This window comes from Spermophilus citellus (assembly GCF_964194105.1).
Source record: "Spermophilus citellus genome assembly, chromosome: 4".
Classification (NCBI taxonomy): Eukaryota; Metazoa; Chordata; class Mammalia; order Rodentia; family Sciuridae; genus Spermophilus; species Spermophilus citellus.
Genome location: NC_138185.1, coordinates 107268722 through 107284725, shown reverse-complemented (window position 1 = coordinate 107284725; position 16004 = coordinate 107268722). Strand labels below are relative to the sequence as shown.

At 47.9% G+C, this 16004-nt stretch overlaps 1 protein-coding gene and 1 pseudogene across 2 annotated transcripts in view; both read left to right on the top strand.

Moving 5' to 3' along the window:
• ARID3B (AT-rich interaction domain 3B) overlaps window positions 1-14503 on the top strand; it is a 46935-nt gene extending 32432 nt beyond the window's left edge. Inside the window, exons 5-9 of the mRNA XM_081292720.1 lie at window positions 6181-6364; window positions 7935-8221; window positions 8348-8602; window positions 10139-10237; window positions 11977-14503. Coding sequence (XP_081148846.1) covers window positions 6181-6364; window positions 7935-8221; window positions 8348-8602; window positions 10139-10237; window positions 11977-12143 — 992 coding nt within the window. The 3' untranslated portion in view covers window positions 12144-14503. The remainder of the gene's footprint in view (window positions 1-6180; window positions 6365-7934; window positions 8222-8347; window positions 8603-10138; window positions 10238-11976) is intronic.
• A 239-nt stretch (window positions 14504-14742) lies between these two features.
• LOC308648026 (small ribosomal subunit protein eS1-like) lies at window positions 14743-15773 on the top strand (annotated as a pseudogene). Its single transcript has one exon. The product of its transcript is annotated as a small ribosomal subunit protein eS1-like (transcript).
• The last annotated feature ends 231 nt before the right edge of the window (window positions 15774-16004 follow it).

Genomic DNA, 16004 nt, shown 5'->3' with positions numbered 1-16004 from the left:
CACCCCCTGGGTCCTGGGCCCTCACCCCTGACCAGTAGGCAGGAAAGCAGCCATGTGAGTCTGTCTGGGGACCCTGCTCCTTATTGCTTCTGGTCTTCACTTGAACATGCCCATATTCTGTTATGAAGAGGAAGTGGCTTTCCTTTCAGCACTCTGCCATCTTCCATCTTTGTCTCTAGAGCCAGAGGTGGCCATTTCCTTTCTTGCCCTCACCTCTACCCTAGCTACTTCTGTATTGTCTGATAGAAAGAAAGGTAAAGTGCCAGGGAACATTTTTTGTTGGCCATATCTGTACTGGAAAAGCCTGATGACAACTCTGGCCTGCTAGTGCCAGTGCCCAGCAGCATTCCCACCAACAAGGGTTAAAGCCCCAGGAGTCCCACAGGGAGGCTTCACTGGGTCCCTGGCCCTCATAAAAGCCTTTTACATCCGTCCCTGGTGCTGCCTCAGGCTCCCTGGCTGAAATCTGATAAGGAGCCTCTTTGTTGCAACTGTCAGTCTCCTTTATTGAGGAGGGAACTGGAGACCAGCAGTATTTCTTGGGGTACAGATAAGGCCCTGGATTCCTGTCAGAGGGAGCATGATTAATTACCCTGAGTCCTAGCTCCTGCTTTGATAGCAGTGACTGACAGTCTGCAGGCTTCTCCATCAGGTGCTCTGATGCCCCACCCCCCCCACCCCCCCGCCTCCATCACCCTACATGTTGGAAGCTGAGATTTGGTTTTCTGCAGGACCAACACCAGTGACCCTCAGAGAGCTCAATTCAGATGTGTGATTGCCTCCTTGATGGTACACAGCAAGCTGCTTTTGTGCTTATTGTGGTCACAGGTTTACCTCTCTCAGGTGAACAGCTTCCTTAGAGGAGGATATTAAAGAGAGTCAGAGACCCTGTCCCCTTCTCCTGAAGAAAGGGGTAAGAACCATTACTTGTGGACTTGAACTTCATGGACCTAGTCTTAAACCCCATAGAAGGTCCTTCACAGGAAAAGATCCCAAATCATGCATTTCAAAGTCACTTGGCAACATTATTCCCTAAAAGTGAGTTATCCTCTCTCTGGTAGTCACAATTATCAATTTATGTTTTGATTTTTTATTCTGAAAGTCATAAGACTTTAGAACTGAAAGTCAGTTCTAAAATTCCTCATTTCATAGATGGGGAAACTGAATCTGTGGAATCTGTTGAGTCCCCGAGTCCCACTCCCTAGGAGTATGTATTAGCTAAAAGACTCTACCTCTTTCTTCATAGAAGAATCTTCTTTGACAAGGGAAATGACTACCAGGTCCATTCAGCATAAGGTGAACTGTTGAGATAGACCAACCTGAGGATTCCAGTTGAATCTTGGTCATCAGAAGAATTAAAGCCAGGGCAGATTTTTTGTATCTGGATTGTCTAGATAATGTGCAAAAATCATATTGTCATCTAGAGTTACCAAGTGGGTGGCCTCAGCTGTGTTTCTGACAGTGCTCAGGGACCAACCTGCCCCGGGAGCTGCTTTAACCCTTTAACAGAGGAGACAGACTGATTCCCTTATTGACTTGATCTCTGGAACCAGAGTGCCTGACCAGAGGGGTCCGTGTGCAGTGAGGTGGGGTGAGGGAAAGCAGGATCCCAGTATACCCAGGGTGGGACTGGCTGCAGGGGCCACTACCAGGGTGTCCCTGCATTAGCTGCAGCCCTCTGGTATGAGGAGATGATTCCCAGGAATGGCTGCTCTCCCTTTGCAGGTTCTGGGAGAAGCCATTTTATAGCCTAGACTTCAAACACCACTTGGACCCTTCTTGTCTTCTCAGATTCTGCATTTACCATTTCCCTTCCCTAAGCAGTTCTCATTCTAATACAGTCACACTCTGGGTGGTTATAGAGAGACTAATTTTTAACAAAATTTCTACATCTGTAACAGTGTTACTCTTCAAAGAAGCTGTCTTAAATGGCTGAACATTTAGTCCATTGACTATTCAGAATGAACATGTCATTCCTCTCTGGGGAGTTGCCCTTAGAGACAGTTTGAGCTACACTGGAAAGTCTGTCTTAGATGTCCACATCTCCTCTTCAGTCAAAAAACAGTATAGCTGGGGTTGTGGCTCAGTGGTAGAGTGCTCGCCTAGCACGTACAAGGCCTTGGGTTCGATCCTCAGTACCACATAAAAATAAATAAATAAATAAATAAATAAATAAAGGTAAAAAATAGTATAAATATCCTTTCAGGATGAAGGGATCCTGATCCCTTCATCCTGTTGGCTTGCTTCCAAATGAATGATGACCATTTCTAAAAGTATAATGTATTCTCTACATTTGACAATTTACCATTGCAAAGAGATCCCGAAGAAAATAATGCAAAGTCTGAAAGCTGTTAATACATGGAGTTCTAAAATTGTATGGTATGTCTCTCCAAGGTGGTTTAATAAATGGCACTCCCTCAGCTGGGCAAACCCTGCTGTGCTGTAAACCCTCAGCCATGGGCTGGGGTTGTGGCTCAGTGGTAGAGCGCTCGCCTAGCATGCATGAGGCACTGGGTTCGATCCTCAGCACCACATAAAAATAAAATAAAGATATTGTGTCCACCTACAACTAAAAAATATATATTTTTTTAAAAAATCCTCAACCACAACTGCTCTGTGTACTCACAAATCCAGCCACATATACTCTTAACATCTTTCCATTTTTTTTTTAACCCCATTGTATTGGAATCTCAAACTGGGATCTCAAAATCCCCTCTCCATCCATTCTTTACATGTGACTAGTCTTGTACTGTGGGACCTGGCAGCACAGCGCTTAAGCCCTTTGAGCCCTCAATCCTAGCTCCTGCTTTGATAGCAGTGACTGACAGTCTGCAGGCTTCCCCATCTGGTGTTCTGCACCCACCTTTCCACTCCCCTCACCTTCCATGTTGGGGGTGGAGATTTGGTTTACTGCAGGACCAACACCAGTGACCCTCAGAGAGCTCTCTTCAGTTGGGTGATTGCCTCCAGTTCCCCCAGCTGTTTAATAATGGTTTAATGATGGTTTAACCCATGTTGCTGGGTGTGGTTGCACATGCCAGTAACCACAACCAGTCAGGAGGCTGAGGCAGGAGAATCACAAGTTCAAGGCCAGCCTCAGCCACTTAATGAAGCCATAGGCAACTTAGCAAGACCCTATGTCAAAATAAAAAGAGGGGCTGGAGTTGCAGCTCAGGGGTAGAACGTTGCCTGGCACGTGTGAGGCACTGGGTTTGATCTTCAGCACCACAAAAAAATAAAGTGAAGGCATTGTGTCCATATACAGTTAAAAATAAATAAATAAAATAAAAAGGGCTGGGGATGTGGCTCAGTGCCTCTGGGTCCAATCCCCAGTACCAAAAAATGAATGAATGAGACCTTTTTAAGACTGAAAGGGGAAGGTGACCTCTGTTGGGGCTATCAGCATTTGACACTCAAAACTGAATCTCAGCTGTCCTCCCACAAGCACAAGCATGTGTTTTAAGGTTCCTAGTTGAGTTACCACAGAGCTGAATACCTTGAGAAGCATTTTCCCTTAATCTGCATAATAGGTTTATTTATTAGCCACAATAATATTCAAGGTGTGGCAAAGGAAAGACTGTCCCTGCTTCCCAAAGCCAACAGTCCTCCTGAGATACTACATGGCATACGTGAACCTTATTTATAGAATAATTGCCAAATTTGGAAGGGTATCACAGAAATTCCTGAGGGAAGGAATCCATGTGAACTAGGGTAGTTGGACAGTTCTTTATAGAGGGAGTGGACAGTGTTGAGGGTTGAGTGGAGGCAGGTCATTTCAGGGCTGAGGAGGGACAGTGCCAGAGAAGCAGAAGTCACTGTGGCCCAAGGAGCATGGTGAGAAATCCCAGCTGACTGGAATGAAAGGAGTTGTCAGGATGTGCTCAAATACCATATTTCACCCCATAATTGTGGTAGATTTTATGTCTTTTTTTTTTTTACCATTATGTGAAGCTTTTTTTTATAGTAAAATTGTGCCAGTATTACTTAAAATCATTATTACTAAACTGTTTTGGTGCAAGATTTGGATCCACAGAATACTCATGTTGGCAGCAGTGAAATGTGGTACTTTATAGATGATCTGTAACTGGGTATTGAGAACATGGGTGGTATGCTGCTAGCCAGAAAGGAATATGCCTATGAAAGGAACTTCAAAGGGTGAATCAGTGGAGCCTCCTAACAACCTAAAAGTGGGTAATAAGGAGAAAAGAGGAGTTAGTGCTGACTTTGAGGTTCCTGCTTAACCTATAAAAACAGTGGTATTGGGCTGGGGTTGTGGCTCAGCAGTAGAGCACTCGCCTGGCATGTGCGAGACCCTGGGTTCAATCCTCAGCACCACATAAAAATAAATTAGTGAAATAAAGGTATTGTGTCCAACTATAACTAAAAAATAAATTAAAAAAAAGAGAACAGTGGGGGTTAGGGGTGGGACAGAAGAAGTGATGGGGAAAGGGATTAGTTTAGAGAGATAAAAGTGAGGTCATACCCACATTCTGACTTGGAAGTGAATAGGTCACATGTGAGGATGCCCTGGAAGCTTCTGGAAATGTGAGCTTAGGAGGCCTATGTGAAGGAACCTTGGGAGTGGTCCTCCCAGACTTTCAGGAAATGCCATGGAAGCTGTGTATTTATCAAAGCCATAAGTATATTTGGGCATACAGGCCTCCAGAAGGAAGTAGTGTTAGCCCTGTCCTGCTAGGAGATCAATTCTGCCACATCAGGCTTTTGTCTTTGTGGTAGGAGTGAGGTTCACTGTCCACAACAGCATGGGGAGATGTTAACCACTTTGTGAACTGTTGTGTCTGAGTATATCAGTAATCCGCTGATATTTTACCTATGAATATTTTCAGTCTAACTCCATGATCCCTTTGTCCTTGACTCTTGAAAGACCACTGGTCAAGACAAAGGTCTTCAAGATTGGTCACTCCTTCCCACTCTTAGGAAAGAGGTGTGATCCTTCCATAGCATTACCACATGCTCCCTCTTCAGAAATGTGGGACCCTTGACTCCATTCTCTGGCTTTTGATGCTTAGGACTGAGAAGAAAACTGGCCTGCCGCCTGCCTTTAAGGGAGAGAGCGGGAGAAGCAGAGCAGCAAATAGCCCCCCCCACCCCCTGCTCAAGCTGTTGTGACACCACCAGAGAGCTCAGTGTGTCCTCAGTGAGATGGGGGCAGGCAGGGGAGGTACGCGAAAAGCAGCAGCAGCCTGTGTACAGTAAAAGGAGTTTGCCATCAAAAGGCAACAAGTCTTATACTCTGCCCTGGACGGTGACCCTTCCCTGTGGAATTCTCCCCTCTGACCTATAGATCATTAATCCCGGGGCTGCCAAATGACAGTCATCCATCACGCCTCCTGATGAGCATCCCAGCCGGCTGTGAAGGGACCCCAGTACCGCCCTCCCTTCCATCCCCTGGTGCTCATTAGTAGCCCTTCCTGCCCGGTGCCAGGTTTCCTAATCAAGTCCCTGGCTCCTCTCACTTCCCCTCGGGGCTATTGGGCGGAAGCTGTTCTGACCCTCCCTCTTTCAGAGGCCAGAGAGGGGGTGGGGTGATTAGTGGAAAGAGAATTGTTGAGTGGCTTTTCATTCCCCTGGAGATCTGTTTGTCCAGCAGCTCCTTTGACATGGTGAGGCACACAGGAAAGAAAGAAACCATGTCTCCATCCTGTAGCAGGAGGGGAGAAGTAGGCAGGCAGTATGCAAAGGAATATACTATTGACAAACTGCTACCAGGGAGTAACAAGGTTCTAGCCAGGTGTATGATCAGGAAGGGCCTCTCCTTCCAGGGAGTCAGGATAAGACCTGCCAGAGGAAGCAGCCCCTGAGTAGAGTCCAGATGCTCCAGAGGAGTATAAATTGCCAAACCATTAGGAAATAATCTGGAATTGTATTGCAAACAGACAACCCCACTGAATTCATCTAGTCCTGCCCTCTTATTTACAAATGGGAAAACAGATCCAGAGAAGCTAAGTGTCTTGCCTAAAGCCACTTACCCTGGGAGTTGGACCTGTCCTTCTCATCCTAAAGAGAATCAACAGCTAGTCTGACAGCTTTCAGGTTTGGGGAATTTGAGTTAAATCACACTTCTAAGCAGATTCATGAACAGTGTTTCCAACTCAGCTAAGTGTGAGCATACGCAGGCATCTTTCTCAGCCCTGTCTTTCTCTTATTATATGATCACAGGGACTCCCATCAACCGGATCCCCATCATGGCCAAGCAGATCCTGGATCTATACATGCTGTATAAGCTGGTGACAGAGAAGGGGGGCCTGGTGGAGATCATTAACAAGAAGATCTGGAGGGAGATCACCAAAGGCCTGAACCTGCCCACATCTATCACCAGCGCCGCCTTTACCCTCAGGACCCAGTGAGTGACCAGGGCTGGGGAAGGAGGTGGAAGCTAGAGAAAGGGGATGTTTTAGCCCAGAGCTGGAGGAGGAAGGAAGGACATTCCATTACACAGTTAATAGGAGGAATGGAATTCCTGAAACAGTGAGGAGCTTTAGAGATGAATCTCACACTAGACCAGATAACAGTGAGAGTCGCCCTAACCCAGGGTCTTCTGTGTACTGGTACTTTACCATTCTCTTTTATTTAAACCTCTGTCTTGTGAAGTATACATTTCCCTAATTTCTATATTATAAAAACTAAGTCTTTGAGGTTGAATGATTTGGTCAAGGCTATACCAGCCAATAAGTGGTAGAGTTGAGATTCAGGCCTGGGTGTCCGTCTATCTCTAAAATCCACACTCTTTCCAGAGTATCGCCTCCCAAACAGCACAAGTGGCCCTTCTTACCTGACACTCAGCTTGCAGTCAGGCTCCATGGTATCACGACCTATTTTTGTCACTATTTGAGTTAGTTTCAAAAGTCACAGAAGCAGTAGAACCACAAGTAGCACTAGAGAATGAAGGCCAGAGGGGAATCTGTTCTTTGGGAACACTCTGGAAGTTGCTATGTGAAGAATAGGGAATGAACAGCTGACACATCAGTTTGGTAGTATGTCATGGTCTTGTTGAAAGGTAGAAGCATCTTATCTGTTGGAACTATTCCAGTAGAAGTTGGGAACAGAGCAATGACCAGAATAGCAAGGTTTGTAGGGAGAGAATTACTTCTTGGGGCACTTGACACAAAGAAGGACATTACTTCTAGGTCCCAAGCACAGTGGAAGAAGTGTTTCTATCTATCAAAATGTTAAGATCAAGGAGTCAGGCCTGGGTGTCTATCTCTAAAATCCACACTCTTTCCAGAATATTGCCTCCCAAACAGCACTTGCTCCCCAAGGGACCTCATTTCTCTCAGGGCCCTGAAAAGGCACCAAAACAAATGTGAAAATGTTAGTTAAGATGTTGCTGATTTCCCTTAATGACCAGTGCTTCAGATTTGAGCAATGTTTAGAATTAAGTAGCAGTTAAAGGGGCCTTAAATCAGCATGTCCAGTGATCCCAAACTTTTCTCTTCCACTAAGTACACCAACGTGCCCTAGAGCTTGCCTAACAGAGGCTGCTTCCAGAAACCCATCAGCTTTGCCTGGGCAGTCTCTGATGCTGTGTTCTGGGTTTTGTTTGTTTTGTTTTGGTTTGGTACTGGGGTTGAACCCGGGAGCTCTTAACTACTGAGCCACACCCCCAGCCTTTTTTATTTATTTATTTGTATGTTTAATTGTTTACTTATTTTTTGTGGTGCTGGAAATTGAACCCAGGGCCTTGTGCATGTGAGGCAAGCATTCTACCAACTGAGCTATATCCCCAGACCCCTTTTTTATATTTTATTAGAGACAGGGTTTCACTGAATTGCTTAGTACATCACTAAGTTGCTCAGGCTGGCTTTGAACTCATGATCCTCCTGCCTCAGCCTGCTAAGCCACTGGGATTACAGGCAGGCCCCACATGTTGGGCTGTTCTGGGTTATTCTTCTTGCTTGCTTCCTTCCCCACAGGTATATGAAGTATCTCTATGCCTATGAGTGTGAGAAGAAAGCCTTGAGCTCTCCAGCTGAGCTCCAGGCAGCCATTGATGGCAACCGGAGAGAGGGCCGTCGGCCCAGCTACAGCTCCTCTCTCTTTGGCTACTCACCTGCTGCTGCTGCTGCTACTGCTGCCGCTACTGGGGCTCCAGCCCTTCTCTCACCACCCAAGATTCGCTTCCCCATCCTTGGGCTTGGCTCCAGCAGTGGCACCAATACCAGTAGCCCTCGGATATCCCCAGCATCCACTCTCAGGAAAGGTCAGCAGGGCCCTGGGGGAAGAGGGAAGGGAAGAAAGAAGGGAGCCCAGTTTCTCTGTGTCCCAAGATGGGGTTGTTGGGTGGGAAGGGTGATCATGGATTGGTCTAGTTCCACTTCCTTCACAGGTGATGGAGTCCCAATGACTACAGTGCCCGTGCCAAATCGCCTGGCTGTGCCCTTGACTTTAGCAGGCCAGCAGGCCAGTACCCGGACTGCCACACTAGAGCAGCTGCGAGAGCGACTGGAGTCAGGAGAGCCTCCTGAGAAGAAGGCCTCAAGGCTATCAGAGGAGGAGCAGCGCCTGGTACAGCAGGCCTTCCAGCGCAACTTCTTCAGCATGGCACGGCAGCTCCCCATGAAGATTAAAATCAATGGCAGGGGTGAGTGCCAGGCTCAGGGCTCAGTCTTCCCTTCCTGATACATGCCAAATCCAACTCCATTAGAGTTTCATTCACATCTCCTGGGACCGGGCAGGCAATGAGGTAAAGTACATAATCCTGACCTAGAAGGGGCCCCTTCAGATCTGCCTTCCAGGTCCCAAAAGAGAACCACATGGAGTTTCTTTGGCAACTAATATCTCTGTTCATCAAGCTGAGGTTTTCTAGAGAACCAGAAGTTGCTTCAGGCAGTGCCCTGGGAAGTCAAAGACAGCTGCTGTACTTCTCTTCCCCACCCACCTTTTGATCTGTCTAAATTAAAGGGCTTGGCCTACCCCCCTGTACCTCACAGGATATAGGCCAGAGCAGGGTACTGTGGTCTGGCCTTCTGGTCTGGGAGGAAAATACACTTGTTGTTCCTAAGGCTCAACAAAGGGTCAGCAGGGAAACATCAGAGTGCTGGAGGCCATCAGGAATAAAAAGTAGGAAATACAAGTTTGGCGACATAAGTGACATCTTTCCCCTTCCCCTCTACATCTTTCTAGTGGCCCACCTTCTCTTTTTCCAAAAAACTATCTCCATTTTCCTTATTCCTCTTTCTCCCCTTTCCCCTCACACACCTGTTCTTTGCCATTCTTGCTGTGACTCTGTCTCACAGCAGACATGCATAAGCATGTCCTGGAAGGAGGCAGGTGTGAAGAGAGCTAGTGCAGATTCCAGGGCAGCCAATCCCTACCCACTGTTCCTGGGTGAGGAGCAGAAGGAAGCTAGATGGTAACAGCCATTTCAGGGGCCTGCCGCCCTGTTCCTGTATAAAGCCAGAGGCTAACAGAAAGGCAGCTCACTTGGAAGAATTCTTGGTGCTCTGTGTGTTGCAGAGACAGAGTCCCTATGTGCTAGCTGACCAAGTATTGAGAACATACACATCTAACCCTGATGATTTACAATCAAGGGGCAAGGGACAGGGTAAATCCTCAAGAGTCAAGGCTGAGTTTTGTTGGTCTCTGATTTCCTATACCCAGTGTCTAATGGGTACTCATAGTTTGCCAAATCACCCCGAGAGTATTAGTGCACAACTGTAGAACTGGCCAGCCTGCCTGCTGACTGTGATCCCTTCTCTCCATGAGCAGAGGGGAAAAGAACTGGTTCACTGAGTAACTGGGTGCAGTGGCACATGCCTGTTCTCCCAGTGACCTGGGAGGCTGAGGGAGAAGGATCACAAGTTTAAAGCCAGCCTCAGTAACCTATCAAGACCCTGTCTGAATAAAATGACTATGAGTGTGGCTTAGTGGTTTAGTGCCCCTGGGTTCAACTCTGGTACCAAAAAAAAGAAAGAAAGAACTGGTTCACTGGAGAAAGTCAGTACTGGGAAGCTGACTGAGCCTGGTTCCCTCTCACACTGTGTGTTCAGGAGGTGGTTATGTAGGTGCTTTCTAATGGTGTGAGGCCTTGAGTCAGGGGTTGCCAGGAAGCACCAGAGAGAACAGTAGGAGCATAATAGGAAGCTTGACCAGACTTGCTTCTCCCTTTCACCACCAGAAGACAGAGCAGATGCCTCGACTGCAGCCCTGAACCTGACCACAAGCAGCATTGGGAGCATTAACATGTCTGTGGACATCGATGGCACCACCTATGCAGGTAGGCCCTAGAGTCCCGGAAGATGCCCACACAGTGGCAGCCAGTAGCAGTTCAGTTCCCTGACTGGCCCTGCTTCCTTTCACATTGTCTTAGTTCCAAAGGTAAAGGGGTTCTTCTGGACTACAGAAGAATAAAGGATGCTGAAGGATGCCACCCCCAACATTGACAGACACCCTTCATCTAACTCTTTTTTGGTTGATGGTTGGTAGATTAATTGAAGAAATCATTTATGTGAGGATTCATAATCAATACTACATTAGTGCCTTTAAACATTGTAGTAACTTACAAGCTAAGTTAGTGCCCACCAAGAATGGGTCTTGCAATACATGCATCTCCTTTCTCTGACCATAACATACACTCATATTACATTATGTGTCATTCCCTTTCTTTAAAATGGACCATGGGTTGAGACCCTGGCAAAGGAGTCTAACTGCAGCACAATCAATATACATTTTTATGGTTTCTTCCCCAGTCTTTTTCAGTTGTTCCTAAACCTAATTTACCAACAGTTTTTTGTTTGTTGGTTGGTTTTATACCTTTACTGAGCCTCTTTAAAGTGTTCAGCTTCATATTCATAGAAACAGCAGTTCTTTTCCACTGCCATTCCAGTGGTTTAGGGACCACCTTGGGAACAAGTCCAGCTGAGTGTTGGTAAGTACAACTATCATTAGGGGCCACAAGGCCTGGGCTAGGTGTCACTTGCCTGTTTTACTCAGGATGCAAAAGAGTGTCAGCCAGCCTGGAGAGGCATCTAGTACAAAGGCTTTAAAGCCTTACAGCTGCACCTTCTATCAAAACTGGGGTTGTAGCTGGTTGTGATGGTGCATACCTGTAATCTTAGTGACACCCTGTCTGAGAAAATAAAAAGGGCTGGGGATGAAGCTCTGTGCTAAAGCAAACAACAACAAACAACTGGAGGTGCTTCCCCAGGGCTTTGCCTGTTTGAATGCTTCTGTTCTGGAGCTACACCCCCCATACACACTGCACCACCATGCAGGCCCCATGGGCCCCTCATGCTGTAGGTCTCTGGTGGGCTACCTACCACCAGCATCGGGGACAGGGCCTTTCCCCACCCTCCTAGTGCTTTTCTCTTCTCCAACTCCTCCCCTGTCCTTGCTGGCACCACTAAAGTAGAGTCCCTGGAGGCCTCCCCTCCTCTCTCACCCAGGTTCCTCTCACTCCCCAAAGAATACTCTGATATCCCTCTCCTGCCCAAAATTTTCAGGGCCTCCATGGCCCTTGCAAACCACACCACCTTGCCTGCGCATCTCTCCAACCCCATCTGCTATAGCCCTGGCCATCACTACCCCTTGGTTGTCCCACACACTTCAACCAGCCCTTGTCAGTTTGCACCTTTCCCTGCTGTGTCTGTGTCTCAGATTCTCTGGCCATGCTTTTCTTCACTTGGCCACTTTTCCCACTTCCAGTAGCCCAGGCTCACTCTCCTGCTGGATCCTTTCACATCCTACCCTCCCTTGCTCTCCAAACCCTCTCCAGTGTTCCCACAACACTGGTTACACTGGTCTCAGAGCATTTGTAATGTTCTAGCGAAGTTACTGTTTCTTCTCTGTCCCCTAAGCAGTGTGTGAGCACAGGAAGGCAGGACAGTGTCTGGGCTTCTGTTGGCACCTTGCATTGTATGGAGAGCAGAGCATACTTAGGGTTAGACCTGCAGTCAGTCCTTGTTGAACTGAGTCCGCTGTCTCTTCAGCCCACACTGTTTCTCCTCCCCACCCTAGGTGTGCTGTTTGCCCAGAAACCAGTGGTCCACCTCATTGCAGGCTCTGCTCCCCAGAGCATCGGCAGCAGTGCCAGCAGCAGCAGCAGCAGCTCTCACTGCTCACCAAGTCCTACCTCATCACGGGGCACCCCCAGTGCAGAGCCCTCCACCAGCTGGTCCCTCTGACGGGCAGCACCCAGCTACCCACTCCCTACTCCTGCCGAGAGTGAAGGAAGTTGATGCACAGAAGTTACCTCATCTCACGGAGCCCACATCAAACACCATTTGGCCAGACGTTGAGAGTTTGGACATGACCGTCTGTCCAGGCTCCTTTCAGGTCCTGCTGTTCTCTGGGGACAGGGAGAGGCTAGAGGGTGGGACAGGTCAGCGTTGTCCAATCAGGGATTGACCTGGAGAACTTGGCAGAGGTCTGGGTGTCTAGCTTTCTCTAGGGTTCCCCGGCCACTTCCCATCCCGGGTCACAGTGTATCGACAATCTGAAAGCCGACACAGGGCTGGAGGCCCTCCATATCCCTTCCCCTTTAATTTATTTCCTTTTCCCTGCCTTCTACCATCACCCCAACTCCACTGCTCTCTTCCTTGACCCAGTCCCCCAGTTTTAAAATCCCTTGTGGTGCTGCTAGGAGCCAAGAGCGTGCCTTCCTGGCTCTTGTCTGCAGAGCATGGGATGGGGCCCTCCCAGCCCACCTAGCCTACTGTTTGGTTCCTGGAGGGTGGGTCCCTCAAATCCAAGTCTTGAATCAGTACTCAGGATCCTATATCCCCTTTTAAAGGGCCTGAGAAAGAGCACGTGAGAACAGACTTCAGTCCCAGGACCTCCAGGCAGCTGCTGAAGAGAAGCAGAGCTTAGGCTGCCTAGGCCCTGGCACCCACTTCACACGGATCCTATTCTGACCCTCCCAAACCTCAGGCTCCCCACTTGCCCTTGTTGGCCAGCACTCCCAAGACAACCCATTTGTCCCTGGCTCCTGTCATCGTCTCTTGGGGCCATCTCAGCCCCATTAGCCCCAGATGTGCTGATGTCAGGTTCACTGAAATACCTCAGATTTGTAATTGTTGATGTTGGATTCTTCAGGAAGTATTTGCATCTCTGAAATCTTTTTTATATGTGTTTTGCTGACTTTTTGTTTTTTATTTTTAAATTGTTATTGTTGTTGCTGTTGTTGTAGCACCAAAGAAATGAGAGCGGATCACCCCAGCCAGATGAGGCTCAGTAGCCAGCCCTGGCTCAGTAGCCAGCCCCTCCAGCCCTGCCCAGGCCCCAGCCCACAGGCCAGGCGGGAGCAGGTGGGATGACTCAGGGATCACTGTGGTGGGAGGGAGGGGCAGATGGAGAGGCCCACTCTTGCTGGCTGCTTCTGAAGAGGGCCTTGACTCCTGTGTTCTGCCGCCCTCTGCTCCAGCTGACAGGGTAGGCAGGACATCTCTCCTCCCTTAGCATTCCCACCTCAGGACATGAGGTAGGTGGCTGTGGGCCCTGCTGGTGGCCAAGCTACCCAGGGAACGAGGAAATGTTGAGAGAGCTCCTTCTCTTCTCTTGGCTCCCGCTGCTCCTGTGTGGTAAAGAAGGCGTGATGCTTGCACAAGGCTCGCCTCTCGGCCAAAAGAGTTCACTGGAACACCACCCACAAGAACTCCCTGGGTGGTGGCAGTGGAGATCACAGCATGGCCTATACTTGGTCCTATCTAGGGAAAGAAAGGGAAATCAAAAGCTTGCACGCAAGACATACCTCAACCTGGTAAGCAGCCGCTCTGCTGACCTGCATCTCCTCCTCCCTCCCCCGGCCTTCCACACATCTGCGCATGTGTGCACACACACGTGTTCACACATGTACACACATGCATTCTCACATTTACACACATTTGCATATTTTCACACACATTTACTCATACACATGGGCACAGCCCATCCCCTGGGGGCTGCCCCTCTGGCCTCAGAAGCCTCTCCCGCCAGGCACATGCCAGGTGTGGGCAGAGAAGGGCATCTGGAATCTGGTGCCAGTGAGAAGCCCAGGTGGCTGATTCTGGGCCCACTTGAGAGAGTCTCAGACATTTGGTCAATGTATCTTTCTCAGGGTTTGGTCACAAAAGAATGGACTCTTCCCACCCAGAAGATGCAGGGTCAGTGCACTGGGTTTTTCTGGCATTGAACCCTTTCCCTTTCCTCAGGCATCATGCTAATCTGTCCCTCCAAGTGCCCTCTTTCCTAAGGCCAGCAGCAGGGGCTCAGCCAGAAAGTGTGAGAGTAGAGGCACTAGCTGGTGCCCCAGCATCCACGCTCTGGCCCAAGCAGAGCTTTCCCTGGAGGTTCAGTCCTTGAAGGCCACATGGGAGGCAGTTGGCCAGAGCAACTCTGTCCCCTCCCCTTTCCCATCTTATATGTATTTTAACCAGGAAAAATGTGATAGCACATGGGTAGCCTAGGCAGTGAATAAATACCTCAGACATCCTCTTGCAGCAAGTGTCTATATGTTGTGGTTATTTTCTATCTTACATGTTCTTGAATGTTTATATTTCAATAAAACTCTACCTCTTCACAAGCAGGTCTCTCTGTTGCTTTGAGTGACTCTTGCACGGTGTGAGGTCCTTCAGAGTGAAAAGGGAGCAAGGGAGCTGCTTCTCTGGTCCCCTGGCTTCTCTGAACCTTCTCCCCTGCACTGCTTACGTTTCATCCCCAGAGCATCTACTCTCAGGTTATCTGCTGTTTTAGCAGTGTACTCTTATCATTGGGTAGTCACCAAAGCTGATTCCATTAGGGTTACCTCATTGTCCTGACAGGCATAGGGCCAGGGGATCACCTCTTTAGCTTAGCATGCTCCTGCTGAACTGCTAGATGCCAAGGGAAAAGACACGGCATCTAGACAAAGACTTGTTCTTTGGGATGTGGTATAACACAGACTCTATATGAACAGTCGACAGTGGACAGGTCCTTTTGGCTCTCTGAGCAGCACCATGGCGGTAGGCAAGAACAAGCGCCTTACAAAAGGCAGCAAGAAGGGAGCCAAGAAGTAGTTGATCCATTTTCTAAGAAAGATTGGTATGATGTGAAAGCACCGGCAATGTTCAATATAAGAAATGTTGGAAAAACATTGGTCACCAGGACCCAGGGAACCAAAATTGCTTCTGATGGCCTCAAGGGTCGGGTATTTGAAGTGAGTCTTGCTGATCTGCAGAATGATGAAGTTGCATTTAGGAAGTTCAAGCTAATTACTGAGGATGTTCAGGGAAAAAACTGCCTGACCAACTTCCATTGCAGTTGGATCTTACCCGTCATTGACTACCGGTCCAGCATACAGTCGCACCTGTGGATAGGTCTTTGTACGGGGGGGGGGGGGGGTGAGGTTCTTTGCCTCACCTCTGTTGGCCCCCAAATTTTAGCTGAACGACCATGACAAGCAGAAGGGAGGAAGATACACCAAGTCAATTGATGGCTCCTTTTGGAAAAATTGTACCACCGATGACACCATCAGCAAAAATACCCCAACACTACCACAAGTCGCTGCACCAACAGATAGTTCACAATGCATACAAGTGATACATATAGTCCAGGCAAGTTCTGCAAGCAGTTCAGTGATGGTTATTGCAGAAGCTGTAGATTGGTTTTATCTTTGTCTTCACCGGCACTGTGATGAAGATAGGAATTCTGGCAATAATGGCTAAAGAAAAAATTATGTAACATTCCAGAAGGCACTAAAAGAAAACAGTTTTCTTAACAATGTACCTTATCTTGAACAGAATTATTAAATATAATGAAAAGGAAAGGTGAAAGTAAACAAACAGATCTGTTAACCTCCTTTTTTGTTCACATATTAAAACAATCCTCAACAGCTGTTTACCCAATTTAAATTAAACCATTTAAATCACGTGAATAAAAAAAAAATTTTTGGATCCATTTTTTTATGAGCGCTCATCATATATGATATATAGACATACGTACATACAAACATACAACATAAAAGGTGGAAGCTGGAGCAACTCACCTGGGAATCTCTGGAGGTCTTCCCAGGAAGTGCCATTATATGTGGA